The following is a 15639-nucleotide window of genomic DNA, read 5'->3' as shown; positions in this document are numbered from 1 at the left end:
TTGTTAAGTTTGTTTATGGACTAAAAGACTAAGGTTTTATCATAAAGCTTCAAACAAAGAAAGAATGAATGAACGTTTCAACTTTATTAATGAATAGATAGGCAATTACAAGCAAGAGTCTTTATGAGACTTTATTACATCAAATGTACAAAATAAAGACTACAACTCTTCTTGTGGGCACCATTGACAACAATAAGGAGGACAGGGGTGTTGTCAATGGTGCCCACAAGAAGAGTAGTAGTATCTTTTTTATGTACATTTGATGTAATATATTCTCACGAAGACTCTTGCTTGTAATTGCTTATTTATTAATAAAAGTTGAAACGTTCATTCATTATCCCTTGTGTGAAGCTTTATGATAAAACCTTAGTGTTTAGTCCATAAACAAACCTAACAACACATGAAGAGACAAATGTATATTTGCATGAACAAACTCTTCATGGTTTGCTTAAAACGATAAATTCGCAATTTAAGGGTCAAAGGACTATTGACCTCAGTACGATTGTTAGGAGAATCTATGATGTCTGGTTATGGGAATTTAAGAGTTGGAGACTCTATAGTTCTTCTAGGTATCTTCCGAAGGTACTGAATTGACCAGTGCAGTTCTAGAGATAAGATAAGAACAAACCATTTAATCTCTTATGTCTCGAAGTCACTACGTATGAATTGCATCATGCCATTTCACAGCTTACGTATTCTCATTTGAGAAAGTCAGAATTCGAACTCACTATGTGATTCTAAACAAGACCTATTGGTGAAGTACTTAGTTGTGAAGATGTCATGAGTAACTTTGTGAAGTTCTCATAGATATGGAATTCATGTACAAGATTGCTGAAATGCAATATATATCACCTCATGCTTTGTTCCTTCGAATGTGAATAAATGAATTGGCCAGTGTCCAAATTGAGTCTTGACTCTTTTGGATGAAGCAATGTGACTTGTTAGCTCCTCGTCAATACATTGTTTCTAACTTATTTACAAGCAACAAAGGAGTTGAGGAAATAACAACTAGAAGGGTAAAATGGTAATTATGTAAATCTCGACTAGCTGATGATATTCATGAAGGGTAAACATAGATAATATTCAATGGATCCACTCATTACAATTAGGTTGAATTCTTGAGTAGAAAATAAATTCATTTGATCCGAGAGATTTTCTGTGTCAATTCTTTAGTGGAGTCAGTTGACATTAAGCTAAAAAATTGGAAAAGGTTTGTGAACTTTTGAGTCCAAGTTTTTAGCTCAAGCTTTGTTCATTTAGGTCTGTCACAAATCATATCGAGTAGGAATAGTTAAACTAGAAGCTAAGTCAAAACAAGAACGTGACAAGTTTTACGAAAATTGTCAAAATGGTATTTTTGTCTTTTTGGACATAGCATGAAATGAATGTCAATAAATTTTTTGACAATTTCATATGATTACATCTTAATACTCGGCCATGATAAGTTCACTGGGCCTTGTGAAATAATTTCATTTCATAGAATTTTACTTGAAAATTCTTAATGGGCCTTTCTGATGTTGTCATGAACAAATGAAAAAGCTTCTAGAAGCTCCTTCTAGAGAGCCTTGGCCGCCCAACCCAAAGAAAGAAAGGGAGATTATTTTGTGCATAATTGTATCAAGATACTTGCCAAAATAAAAAGAGGAAACAAATTTCCTCAAAGAGGAAAATGAAGAAATCGGCCAAGACAAGTCAAGGGAGAAGAAAACATGAAAGGAAACAAATCCAAGGGCTTTCTAAAAGCTTCTTGGCCGTGTGACTCTATAGGCTAACTGGCAAATTTGGCTCATGAATATGTGATATTCCATAGAAGAGGAAACTACCTTGTTGAAGGTAATCTCTCCCCAATAAATAGAGGCCTTATTATTCTTATTTGATTTATCCCAAGTTTTAGAGATTGAGAGCTTCTCTCTCTAGCTTGGCCACCCACTCCTCTCTCTCTCTCTCTCTAAGTTCGTTTCGTTTTTATTTGGGCACGTAGGTCATCATTTGACATAGCGTTTTTAGCTCTTCGACTTTGAGACTTGTTCTCGAGTCGTCGTGTTTAAAAGTGCCCACTTACTAATTCTTTTTCTCTCGAGTGATTTTAGTGATAGAAACTGTCGTGGTTGCTCGAGTTACAGAGGAAACAATAGAGACGTGCTGCGAGGGGAGACGAACGTTTCAACCTTCCGAAGGCTCATCAACGTTCAAGCTTCTCAAAGGTTAGTAAATTATTTAATGCTCATAATAGTTTTTATTTACATGTACTTTCTCTTTGTCTACGTTAGTAAAATCGTTTTACTTGTTTTAAAGAAAATTTTTAAATTCCGCCGCTTGCTCGAAGCGTTAAAATTTTTCTTACCCCTAGATCAATCTCAACAAATGGTATCAGATATATGGTCAAAGATATGCATGTACATGTAATTAAAATTATGAGCTTGAAAATCGTTTTCGAAAGTTTACTAATTTTGTGACAAGTTAGAATTCTTTTCTTAGATTTTTTTAATTTATTGCTCTTCCCATTAAATTAAAAATTATGTTGATTTTCTATGAGTTTGGGATGTTATTAAAACACATTAGAATCAGTTCTAAAATTTTTAAATTTTTTATATTGAAAAACATGTTTTTAAGTTTGAGAATTTTTCGAGTAAATTTTGTGACTAGTTATCTTGTCTTATTAGTTTCTTTTATTTACTTGAATCGTTTTATGTTTGTTGTTATTTCTTCTATACCATGTTATTACCATGTTAATTAAACTCAAATAAAAACTTTAACAACTTCCTAAAACGTTCCGTTACACTCAATTCTTTTATACCACTCAAAGTCCGACCTTTAATTATTTCCAGTTTTCTTCGAGCTCGAGAAATAACTCTCAGCTCCGAATTCGAAATTTAATGATTCTTGAATCGAATTAAAGGTCTTTTTGTCCTCTTTCCAATTCAATTGGTTTAGGGTCAAAAGGATGTCAGAGCCGCCAGTTACAGCGATTTTACTCCGAGGTGCGCGGTTGTTCCGAAAGTCCAGTTTTTTAAGAAATCCGGATTTTCAGCCCCACTACCATGAGTTATAGAACTATAATGAGAAAATTTTCTTGAGGAAATTTTTTTTATAAGATTATAAACATAATGTGAAATATTAAAATGTTTTGATTTTTGAAAGTTTAATTGAAATTGAATTTTTACAAAACTAGTTTGATATTTGAAAAACCGTTTTTGTTTTCAAACTTGAAAATATTTTGTCATCCAAATCAAATAAGTTTTCAAAATGATTTCAAAACTATATCTATATAACATATGTTCAAAATCTCTATGCTCTTGAAACTTTGAGTGGGAGGTCTCCTCGTAGACAAGCCGAAAAATAAAGATGTGTAATCTCAAACTTTCAAGTGCTCGAGTGAGTTGAAGTTCACACTTCCCTCGTTCACTTTCCCGAATAGAAAATAGAAAAAGATCCGAGTATGTACCTCGTGCCTTTATGCACTAACACTGCTTTGAACATGAACCTCTAGGATTCTTTTCTAGTTGTCCACTCTAGCGCTCTATAACTAGGAAATCTGTTTCCGAACTTATAAGAGTCGATGTACCAACTCCAAAACCTAAGTGGGAGGGTTATACTTGTAGTTTGTTACCCACGATCCCCAACTCTAATGAAAGAAGTAATTAACGTGAGACTAAGAGTCACTCTTGTGCCCCTCTCTTAAATGAGAGTACTCTATGGCGTTTTTTCTTCGATCATTGCTCAATGAGCTACGTCCGAAAGTGAGACGATGAAGACAAGGCCTCCTCTTGGGGGATTGTTTTTTCAAAGTTGATCTTTTGGACTAAGTGGTTGGTTGCACACTTAAACTCAATTCGTAGTAATCCTCCCTTGAGGCTCTGCGAAAGAATATGAGTGATCAAACCAATTTAAAAGGTGGCTAGTCAAAATTGGTGTATTGACATCTTGGCTAAGCATTAATGATGTGTCCTGTACTTATAAATTGAGATTTTTTGCGGCCTTCTCTTGAGGGAGTAAATTATCGTTTGGTTTATAACACCTTTGGATTTTATCAAGTCTTAAACAAACGTAAATCCTAAACCAAAGACTAATCATAAACTTGTTTAAACTCTTATAGGCAATATGTCTCTCAACCCTCTCTCAACCATTCTTTCCTCCAATAAACTCGAAGGCGACAATTACGTCGACTGGAAACGTAACCTCGACATAGTCCTTAATATCGACAAGCACAAATGGGTTCTCACCACCCCTTGTCCTCCTCATACGAATGAAGATTCAACACAAGAGGAGAAAGACGCCTTGGTGGCCTGGCTTCGATCCGATGAGATTGCGAGGTGCTATATATTGGCATCTATGAACAATGTGTTGTAACAACAACATCGTGACATCGAGACTGCCACCGATATGCTCTACAATCTCCATGAGATGTTTGGAGGGCAAGGACGTCAAGCTAGGCAACAAGCGGTCCGACAGTTTACGAACTGTCGCATGAAGGCTGGAACTCCCGTTAGAGATCATATGATGCTGATCATTGGCTATCTAAACGAAATGGAGATCCTTGGATCTGAGATTGATGGGAAGACTAAAATAGACATGATCTTGGAAACTCTCCCTGAGTCTTTTGATACCTTCAAACAGAACTACTCCATGAACAAGCTAGAGTACTGTTTTACCGAGCTCATGAAGGAGCTTCAAACCGCTGAGGGACTCACTATGAAAAAGAGGGCTCAAGGAGAGGTACATTCTACTGCCTCCACCTCTGGATCTAAGAAAAGACCTCGCAAGGCTGAAAAGAAGAACCAACCTAAGGTTCAAAAGAAGAAGACTCCTAAGGCTCCGAAGGTGGACAAGTCTAAAGACAAGTGCCACCACTGCAATGAGCCTGGTCACTGGCGTAGGAATTGTCCTGCATACCTCAAGACTAAGGAAAAAGGTATTGACTCTGCTGCTATTAACCTTATTTGCTGCTCCTTAACTGGTTTTAGGAAAAGCAAAAGCTTAGAGGATGGCCACTGTTGTCGCTCATTTTCAGACAACGATTTAGGAACCGGAAGCGGCCAGATCCAAGGCCAGACCAAGTGATCTCGCTTCGGTTCGAGTGTGTCGGACTTGGTATCCACAGTCATCCCTTAGCTGTTGTTGATGCTCGTCTCGTCTTAGCACCTGAAAAGTAGGAAAAAGAGTATGAACTACAAAGGGGAAACAAAGGGAGTGCCTCTGTTTACCTCTCCGACGCTCAACATTAGTAGGATTGAGGTGGAATATAGAGGGATTAGGTGTTTAGATGCCAAAGATGAGTGAAATGAGCGAGGTCTGAGTTCGACAGCGTTTCAGGACTCAAAATTGGATTACCTTTGGGAGAGGGCGGACCCCTTGTATTTATAGGCGACCAAGGGGTCATTGGGGCACCCCTTGGCCGAGTGAGACTTTTGGGTCGGCCATTGGCTGACTGAAGCTTTGACTCGGCCAATGGCCCAGTAAACTTTGGGTTACAAGGTATCAAAAAAGTCGAAGGTAACCCCCGTAGTCTCGTTCTCAGCTGCGGTCACCTCCTAACACTCCATCGCCCCGGCACGACGTGCCTCCTCGACCCCAATGTCGTAGTTGTCCTACAAATGAGATGCCCGCCGCTCTGCCTCAGCGAGAAGAGAAGAATGGCGAGCATTCTCGTCCACCAAAGAGTTGCGCTCGCGCTTTCCCCGAACATGCGCTACTTCGCTCGAAGTAAGCTGACAGTGAGAAGTCTCCATGGCATCCGACCGAACGTCTAGCTGCCGGCGAGGTTCAGTAGCCTTGGTCCGGAAAATCTATGTCGATCGAGATGCCACATCACAAGTTCGACGCTCCTCGGTCAACTCCCATGCCATCTTGGCAACCGACGCATGAGCCCTATCGCATCGGTCCTGAACGATCCAAAGCTCCACTCGAGCCTCTCAAAGTTGGTCCCGAAGCGTCTCGGGTTCCGCCCCCGAGTGTGAACCGCAATCGACCTGGGCCAGCCTAGAATTCACCTTAGCAAGCTCGTCTTGCGCTACTCCCAAGCGCTAGACGAAGTCGTCCAAGATCTTGTCGCTCCGCATGGCTCTCGCGTACGCCTATGGCAACTACAAAAACAAAGGGCAAATATGAACCTGCACACAAAAAAAAACATAGTAGAAAGATCTCAAACGCCCTTGAAAAACTAAAGTTCACGACTCGTAATTGATGATCCATGAACTTGGGGGACTAATGTTACCATTCCTTTTTGGGAAACCGTACAATAGAAACAAACGATGCTGGCCGGACTTCGCCGGCCGGATCGCCTTCCTGGCCTCCGGCCCATGCGTGCATCCTGCACCCCGACAGGGCCTTCGGCCCATGCACGCCCTGTGCCCTCAACCAGGCCTTCGGCCAGTGCGCACGCGCCCTGCTGGGCCCCCGGCCCGCGCGTGCCCTGCTCCCTCGGTCGTGCCTTCGGCCCGCGCACGCGCCCACTTTCGGGCCACGCCACGGGCCGACGCGTGCCCTGCTCCCTCGGCCGCGCCTCCGGCCCGCATGCACGTGTCCCCTGTCGAGCCTCCTACCCGTGCGCGTGCCGTACCGGGCGTCCGGCCCGCGTACGCGCCCTGGTCCCTCGGCCGGGCCTTCTGCCCCCGCGCGCGCGCCCCATGTGGGGTCTCCTGCCCACGCGCGCGCCCTGCCAGGCGTCCGGCCTGCGCGCGCCTTGCTGGCCCTTCTGCCTGCGCGTACGGCCCCTGCCCCGCGCCTTGGCCAAGTCTTCGGCATGCACGCGTGCCCCGCGCCCTGCCTGCCCTCCTGCCTGCGCACGCGCACCGCGCCCTGCCAGACCTCTTGCCTGCGTGCGCACCCCGAGCTGCCGGGCCTCTTACCGGCGCGCGTGCCCCGCACCTTGCCCTTCCGTGGGCTTCCAAGAAGGTCGACCCATTACCTTCCCCTCACCTATAAATACTCATCCTTACTTGAGGGGAGGGACACACAAATCTCGCTACAGAGAATTTTCTTGAGAACGTTATCTCTACGTTCTCCAAGAATTCTCTCCTCTGACCTGCGCGCACCTTGCGCCCTCGGCACCCTGGCCCACGCGCGCCCTGGCAGCCCGTCGACCCATGCGCGCCCTGCTGGGCCACCAGCCCTTGCGCACAGCTCGGCTATGTCGGGCCACCTGCCCAAGCACGCGCTCCTGCGCCCGGCCAAGCCTCCTCTAATGCACACCAGCGTGCCCCAGCTAGGCTGCATGCCGTGCACCATGCCAGGCCTTCAACCGCGTGCGCGCCCCGCACCTTGCCGGATCATCGGCAAGCACGCGCGCCCCGCGCCTGGCCCTTCATAGCTTACGTACCTATAAATACTTATGAATTGCATCATACTTACCTTAATCCTGAAATGAGACATGTCATTTCATAGCTTACGTACCCTCATTTGAGAAAGTCAGAGCTCTGGACTCACTATGTGATATAGACAAGACCTATTGGTGAAGTACTAAGTTATTAAGATTTCATGAACAGCTTTGTGAAGATCTCATAGATATGGAATTCATGTACAAGATTGCTGAAATGCAATATATATCACATCATGTTTTGTTCCTTGGAATGTGAATAATTGAACTGGCCAGTGTCCAAATTGAGTCATACTCTTTTGGATGAATCAATGTGACTTGTTAGCTCCTCGTCAATACATTGTTTCAAACTTATTCACAAGCGACAAAGGAGTTCATGAAATAACAACTAGAAGGGTAAAATGGTAATTTTGTAAATCCCATCCAGTTGATGATAATCATGAAGGGTAAACATAGATAATATTCAATGAAGCAACTCATTACAATTAAGTAGAATTCTTGAGTAGAAAATATATTCATTTGAATCGAGAGATTTTCAGTGTCAACTCTTTAGTGGAGTCACTTGACAATAAGCTAGAACTTGGAAAAGGTTTGTGAACTTTTGAGTCCAAGTATGCCAGCTCAAGTTTTGTTCATTTGGATGCATGAGGTCATTACTACAAGTCATTAGAGTAGGATTAGTTAAACAAGAAAGCTAAGTGAAAACAACTTCAAATGTTGAAGTAGACAAGTTTTACGAAAATTGTCTAAAGGGTAATTTTGTCCATTAGGACATAAGATGGTATGAATGTCAATAAATAAGTTTTTTTGACATTGTCATATGATGACAATGAAGTTAGGTCACTCGGCCAACATTAGGAATTTGGTTTTTGAGGAATGAATTTCATTCGATGGAATTTTATGTAAAAATTCCACATGGGTTTTTCTTATATTGTCATGACACTACTACAAAACTAGGATTCTACAACGCTTAAAAACAGTTGAAGAATGATTCTACAACGCTTGATAAGCGTTGTAGAATCCTGCGTTGTAGAAGCTTCTACAACGCTTAAATATCCGTTGTAGAATCCAAGAGCTTTCTACAACGCTTAACTATCCGTTGTAGAAACCAAGCTTCTACAACGGATATTTAAGCGTTGTAGAAGCTTCTACAACGGTATGAATCCATTGTGTAATTTTTAAATATTTTTAAACAGCTCGCCACGGCGAAGTATAATTCTCGCCGCGAGATATTCTACAACAGATATTTATATCCATTGTAGGATCATGTCGCCGTGGCGAAAATTATACTTCGCCGCGGCGACGTATGTTCTGCGCCGCGGCGACGGCATTCTACAACGGATATCAATCCGTTGTAGAATCCTGTCGCCGCGGCGAGTTGTTAGCCGCGGCGACGTATATTATGCGTCGCGGCGACAGGATTCTACAACAAATAGACATCCGTTGTAGAAGGTTTCTGATTATTTTTTTAAAAACCCGCCGCGGCGACGTTTTAGGTTAGCCGCGGCGTGGTGTATGTCGCCGCGGCGAAACCCAAACATCGCCGCGGCGAGTTATTGATTTATAAATAATGTTCTCTCGGTATTTTTTTGTCGCGTCGACTCTTATTTTTCGCCGCGGCAAACGTTATACGCCGCGGCAAAATGTCTACGTCGCCGCGGCGAGAGGTATCTTTTTGAACCTGAAATCATTTTTTACACGTACTAAAACCCGTTGTAAAAATATGGCACCTGAAATAACCTTCAATCCAAAAAATAATATCTACATCTTCAAAACATTCAAAAGAAAATATTTACATCTAAAACCAATCAAAAATTTAATAAAAAAACTAACTAATCATCACAATTAATAAATGTTTGTACATAAGTTACCCATTCTTCCCTAACGCTCTCTAAATCCTCCTTTGTATAGTATTTCTTACTTTCTAATTTTCCTACACCTCCTACGACTATATCGCGCATATAAGAAATCACAAAATACCCGCATTCTGTGTTTCCGGTTTGTCTCGGAGCGTTCCAAGCCTTGATGTACGTTGATTGTCCGTTATTATGGGCGTTTTGGTGCTCGAGCTTGAAATCCACAAAAACTATATAACACAGAAATCATAAGAGAAAAAACCTCTAGAATGATTTATAATAAAAATAGTTTAAAAAATCAAAATATTACCTTTTTATCAATCGAGTTAAATCGATTGGAATTTTATTTCTTAACGGGTCGAAGAACATAGCACTATCTCTCCAAGGGTCGAGGACAACGAGCATCCAATGCGCACCTTTATTGTACGGCATCAAAGCTAGTTCACCAAATTTGCATTTCCGTACCATGTTTTCAATGTCCTTGACTCGTTTTGACAAATAAGCGTCCTCGTCGTTGTTGGCGATGTACGAACTTAAGCCTGGATTTATAAAACAATAGTCTTGACTCTTCTTCGCCTTTTCTAGCCTCGAGCGTAGATAGCTATGACAAACAAGTATTTGGTTGATCAAAACACTAAATATTGAATATTTATATTAAAAATGCATATAAAGAAAACACAAACTCCATATTAACCGTTATGCTCCCCGCGCCAATTTCCAAGTATTGTAAAAAGTCGGAAACATATTCAAATGACACCGAAATCGGGATAGCCGCGAGAGTTGGACTAACATTAACCATAATCACATCCCCTTCCGGTAACATTACTTTGTTGGCATGTTGAGCGAGCAATCGAAAATTTGGATTAATCACCTTCTACGGAATCTTCTTTGCATCATCGGTGCTAGGTTCACTCTCAAAACCGAGCTTTGAGAGTTGTTTGACAACCGGACCGCGACTCTCTATTCCCGTGTCCATTTCGATCAATCTCTTCGGCCACGAGACAAATCCTCCTATGGCATCTTCAATGGTTTTAGCTTCTTCGGTGGGAATTGGCAATTTTGCTTTTTTAATCAAAACCCCCAAAACGGTCAGACGTAAATTTCCTTCCTCCAAAGGTAAAGAGTGAACTACGCTCCCATTTACGTATGCTCGCCCATTTGCAACATGAATCGTGCCTCCTTTAACAACATCATCTATGAAAAGAAGACACTCGACGCTTTCATCCGAAGTCGGTGTCACCGGGGTGGTTGGATTCAATGAGCAACTAGCACGAACACTATTGGGTTTTTCCACAACAATAGGATCGATCTTCGGACGATCATCAACATCGTCGTGTTCTAAACGAATCAAGAATATTATCAATAACTTAATACCAAAACATTTAGCTTTATCAATAAATAGATAAAAAAATTAAACATACCTAAATTGACCGCTTCATTGACGTGTTCTTCAACATTTGCCATCTCTTCATCATCAACAACCTTCGCGTTGAGATTCTCCTCCACACGCTCGACACTAGGTGACTCGACATTAGCATCTCCGACATTAATGCTACCATTTCCACCGAAGGCCTTCATCACCAAAGACTTTAACTCGCTCATTTCCCGACGCATCTTAATTACTGCTTTGTTGGGCGTTGGAGGAACAAAGTACTTAAAACGCGACGTGTGTTTGGATTGACTGCAAACTCGCGACATCTTAATTTCAGGTTCAGAGGAGCATTAGAGCGTCTACAATCAATTTCGTGGAAAGATGATGGGATTCAGAGTCAAAATGGTCAAAATAGAGTAAAAAATGAGATGGGCAAGAAACATGGCGAATACGCGCGCCGCGCGCCTTCCACCGCGCGCCGCGGGAAGACAGAATCCGAGACCGCACGCCACGTGCCTCTAGTCGCGCACCGCGCATACGGGGACACAAACCACGAAATCGCACAGAGTCTTATGCGCGGAGCGCGCATAACCTGGAGCTGAGTCCGCGCGACGCGCATTGACTACCGCGCGCCGCGCGCCTTCGGATTACTGGAATAGGAAATTAGCGATTTCTGAAGATTTTTGACACTTGGATGGAATTGGAAGGCTCAGATCACTCCGAAAAACATACATTCATGGCTAACAACAACTCTTGTAACCTAATTAAGTCATTCTAGTTTTGTTTTAGTTTTTTTTCTACTTTTGGCTGCACTTTTCTTTTGAGAGCTTTTGTTTTGGAGCGAAGTTGAGTCGACGATCTGACGAACAAGCAACCGCGAACTCCCGTTTTTAATAGTTTTTCTTTCTTTCCCTTACTCTCCAGTACTTTTATTTCTCGATTAATTGATAGTTTCATTCTCCCCGTCATGAATCTCATAATGTTTTTCTTGTTTATGATTATGTTGACTATTGTTTTGATCATTATGTTGTTAACTATGGGTTCCGTTAGAGGCTAGATTTTTAGCGGGGTTGCGATGTAGCTGGATTGAATTAGGTTAGGGGGTTTCGTTAGGGTGAAATTATGCTTTGAATTACTTGTTTATTCATGGTTGTGTGGATGTGTTCTTAATGCGTTCTTTGGATTGGCCATCTTTAGGATTGTTTTTAGGAGTTTTCTGTCACTCGAGAGAGGGCGTAAAATCATGCTCATAATCCATGCTTCGTTTTGTTCTTAGGTTGCTAGACAGCTTAAGCTTAATGTGATTGTTTGAATTCTCGCGTTTATTGCTCGTGATTGTTTTAATAGGATTAGAGGCCGACATGATATATAATCCGTCAATTGCATAGGTTGCTAGATCACTCGAGAGAGGCTAGTAATATCATAGGGAGAATGAGACTAGTGTGAGTAGAGTAGGTCAAGTTGTTGGAACCCGAAACCCCCGAGTCTTAATTTTTCGGTGAAGTCGTGACCCCCATTTTCTCTTATTCAAAGTTTCGCGTTAAGTTTCCGTTGCTGTTTTTGTTATTTTAATTATAGTTAATTCTTGCACCTCCCACTTTAATACCGTGAAATCAATTTGCTTCGGCTGTTTAACGTAGCTATAGTAACTAGTCTCTGTGGGATCGATATCCGTTACTTACATAACACTATTACTTGTTCGATACGTCCGCTTGCGTGCAAGTTATAAAAACATCGCAACAAGTTTTTGGCGCCGTTGCCGGGGACTTTTTACAATAGCGTCGAAAAAACAATCTGCTTTGCCATTTGATTCGTTACGCGTTTCCTAACTTGGCGTGTCATTTTCTCTGTTTTGAAGGTGCATGCGGAATGAGGGAACATCAAACGTCGTTCCAATAAATCTTGAGATCGAAAAATTCTGCAAGACAAACAGAAAGCAATCAAAGGAACGAGCAATGGGAGATAGAGTGGACAACGCGGCGAACGAGGAGGCAAAGACCCTATTCCAATATGGGTTACCACCAGCCGATGCCACGCAATCGGCAATCATTCTCCCGGCTCTTGCGGGTAACTAGAATTTCGAGATCAAGACCGGCATAATACACATGGTCCAAGCGAATTAATTCTCTGAATCACCTTCCGAAGACCCGTAAGACCATTTGACGAACTTCGTCGAGATCGTAAACATGTTCAAGCTCCACAACGTGTCCGACGAAGCCATCCGCCTCCGCCTCTTCCCATTTTCACTACGGGACCGAGCCAAGACGTGGCTCAACTCCCTCCCGCCGGGTTCCATCACCTCGTGGGCCGACCTGCGCGTCAAATTCATCTCAAAGTTCTTCCCGTTCGAGAAGATGCACAAGAGACGCAACAAGATCCATTCGTTCGTCCAATACGACGGGGAGTCATTGTTTGAAGCATGGGGACGCTTCAAGGAGTTAGAGAGGAGGTGTCCCAATCATGGCACCCAAGGGTGGATGATGGTGCAGATTTTCTATGGCGGTCTCTCACCATCGTCTCGCACCCTAGTCAACACGGCCGCTGGAGGGTCGTTCTTTCAGAAGTCAGAGCAGGAAGCTCACAGCATTCTCGAGGAGCTGGCCTACAACAACGATCAATGCCCGTCCGAGCGGCGCATCTTGAAGAATATGCCAGTCACTCCCGAGATGGAGCTGATGAAGGCACTGGCAGCACAGGTGGCGGATCTCACAAAGTCAGTCCAGGGACAGAAAGCCTCCGTTCAAGCCGTGCACACCCGTGCAGCCAGCTTCTGGTGCAACGGGCATCACAATAGTGACGAGTGTGCTTATGGGGACAACAGCCAACATGCCAACTTCATCAACAATAGGCTGCCCCAGAACAACTACAATCAAGGCCCAAGGAACAACAACCAGAATGGGGGATGGACAGGTCCCCAAAACAACATGCCGATGCAACCCGCGCCTCAAGCCCCGCCTCGTCCACCACAGAATCAGCCCCGACCACCACCATACCAGGCTCTTCCATTTCGGACGTACAAGGGCGAGACCAACCTAGAGGAGCTCATTGCCAACTTGGCCACGTCAACAACCGCCTTCATAAACTCCACCACCGAGTTCATGCACGAAACGAAGACGTCTCTCTCGAACCAATCGGCACAAATCCGAAATCTTGAGATGCAGATGGGGCAACTGTCGGCCGCGGTTAACTCACGACCTCAAGGAACGCTTCCGAGCAACACCAGCATCAACCCCAGGTCACAAGTCAATGCCATTACACTCAGAAGCGGACAGGTGATTGACAACTCCGACAAGAAGAAAGAGAAGGTGGAGAAAGACGAGTCCCCCGTATCGATGCCCCAAGCCATGCCACCTCTGGTGAGTGCCCCAGCTCCAACAAGCACGCCAAAGCTGCCGTTTCCTCAGTGGCAGAAAGAAGGGAAAATCGACCACCAATTCAGCAAGTTCCTCGAGGTATTCAAGCAGCTTCAAATAAACATCCCGTTTGCTGACGCTCTTGAGCAGATGCTGACGTACGCCAAGTTCCTGAAGGACATCTTCTCGAAAAAGAGGAAAATAGAGGACTGCAGCACGATCACCCTCACCGAATAGTGCTTCGCCATCATTCAGAGGAAGTTGCCAGTGAAGATGAAGGATCCAGGGAGTTTCACCGTCCCGTGTGCTATCGGGAACACCTTCTTTGAGCGAGCACTATGCGACCTGGGAGCGAGCATCAACCTGATGCTGTACTCTATCTTCAAGAAGCTTGGCATCGGATAGGTGAGACCGCCCCGAATCACGCTCCAGATGGCGGACAGGTCAATCGTATACCCGCGAGGAATGATTGAGGATCTCTTGGTCAAAGTCGAAAAGTTCATCTTCCCCGCCGACTTGTGGTGCTCGACATGGAGGAAGACCGCGATGTCCCAATCATCCTAGGGCGGCCATTCCTCACCACAGGAGGAGTGCTCATCGACGTCCAGAAAGGAGAGCTAAAACTGAGGCTGCAAGACGAAGAGGTGGTGTTTAACGTGTTCAACGCCATAAAATACCCGAGGGCGAGCGACGATGTTTTCTGGATCGACGTATGTAATTCCATCATCGCCGACTTCTCTCACCGATCCGAGGACCCTCTCGAGGTAAGTTTGCTAAACTCTATCGATTTCACTAACGAGTTTGATGTATGTGAAGCTTTAGAGCACGTGGAGTACATGAACGCAGCCATGCCTTACCGACGTAACTCGATCGAGAGTTTGGGGGAGAGACAACCTCGAGTGCCTCCGTCCATTCAACAAGCCCCAAAGCTCGAGCTAAAAGAATTACCGGCACATCTCCGCTACGCATACTTATGCGCAGGCTCGACCCTTCCGGTGATCATCTCGAATCACCTCACCAAGGAAGAAGAAGAAAAGCTGCTAGTGGCGCTACGCAAGCACAAGGGAGCGATCGGGTGGACACTCTCGGACATCAAAGGGATCAGCCCCTCCTATTGCGTTCACCGTATACTTTTGGAGGACGGGCATTGTCCCTCGGTGGAGCACCAAAGACGCCTCAATCCGGCGATGAAGGAGGTCGTAAGGAAAGAGATCCTAAAATGACTCGACGTCGGGGTCATTTACCCGATCTCCAACAGGGCATGGGTGAGTCCAGTGCAATGCGTTCCGAAGAAAGGCGGAATGACGGTGGTGAGAAACGAAAACAACCAGCTCATTTCCACTCAGACGGTGACCGGGTACAGAATCTGCATGGACTACCGCAAGCTCAACAACGCCACGCGCAAAGACCACTTCCCACTCCCCTTCATTGACCAGATGCTCGATCGTCTCGCTGGGCACAGGTATTATTGTTTTCTTGATGGCTATTCAGGATATAACCAGATCACGATTGCACCAGAGGATCAGGAGAAGACCACCTTTACATGCCCTGATGGCACTTTCGCCTTCAAGCGAATGCCGTTTGGGCTATGTAATGCACCAGCCACGTTCCAAAGATGCATGATGGCCATCTTCTCCGACATGGTGGAGAAAACAATTGAGGTTTTTATGGACGATTTTTCTGTATTTGGCCCTACATTTGATCAATGTTTGGAGAATTTGTCTCAGGTGCTGAACAGGTGTG

General features: G+C 44.1%; 1 protein-coding gene across 1 annotated transcript; it reads left to right on the top strand.

The window, feature by feature from the left end:
* The first annotated feature begins 12498 nt into the window (after positions 1-12498).
* LOC149404118 (uncharacterized) lies at positions 12499-14133 on the top strand. Its single transcript, XM_089607411.1, has 2 exons — positions 12499-12610; positions 12698-14133. The coding sequence occupies exons 1-2, from the start codon at positions 12499-12501 to the stop codon at positions 14131-14133; spliced, it is 1548 nt and encodes a 515-aa protein (XP_089463537.1).
* The last annotated feature ends 1506 nt before the right edge of the window (positions 14134-15639 follow it).

This window comes from Urtica dioica, chromosome 2 (assembly GCF_054948205.1).
Source record: "Urtica dioica subsp. dioica isolate 48M chromosome 2, U.dioica_male_clone48M_v1_H2, whole genome shotgun sequence".
NCBI lineage: Eukaryota > Viridiplantae > Streptophyta > Magnoliopsida > Rosales > Urticaceae > Urtica > Urtica dioica.
Note: the sequence above shows the minus strand (reverse complement) of the source record. Positions and strands in the feature narration are given on the sequence as shown.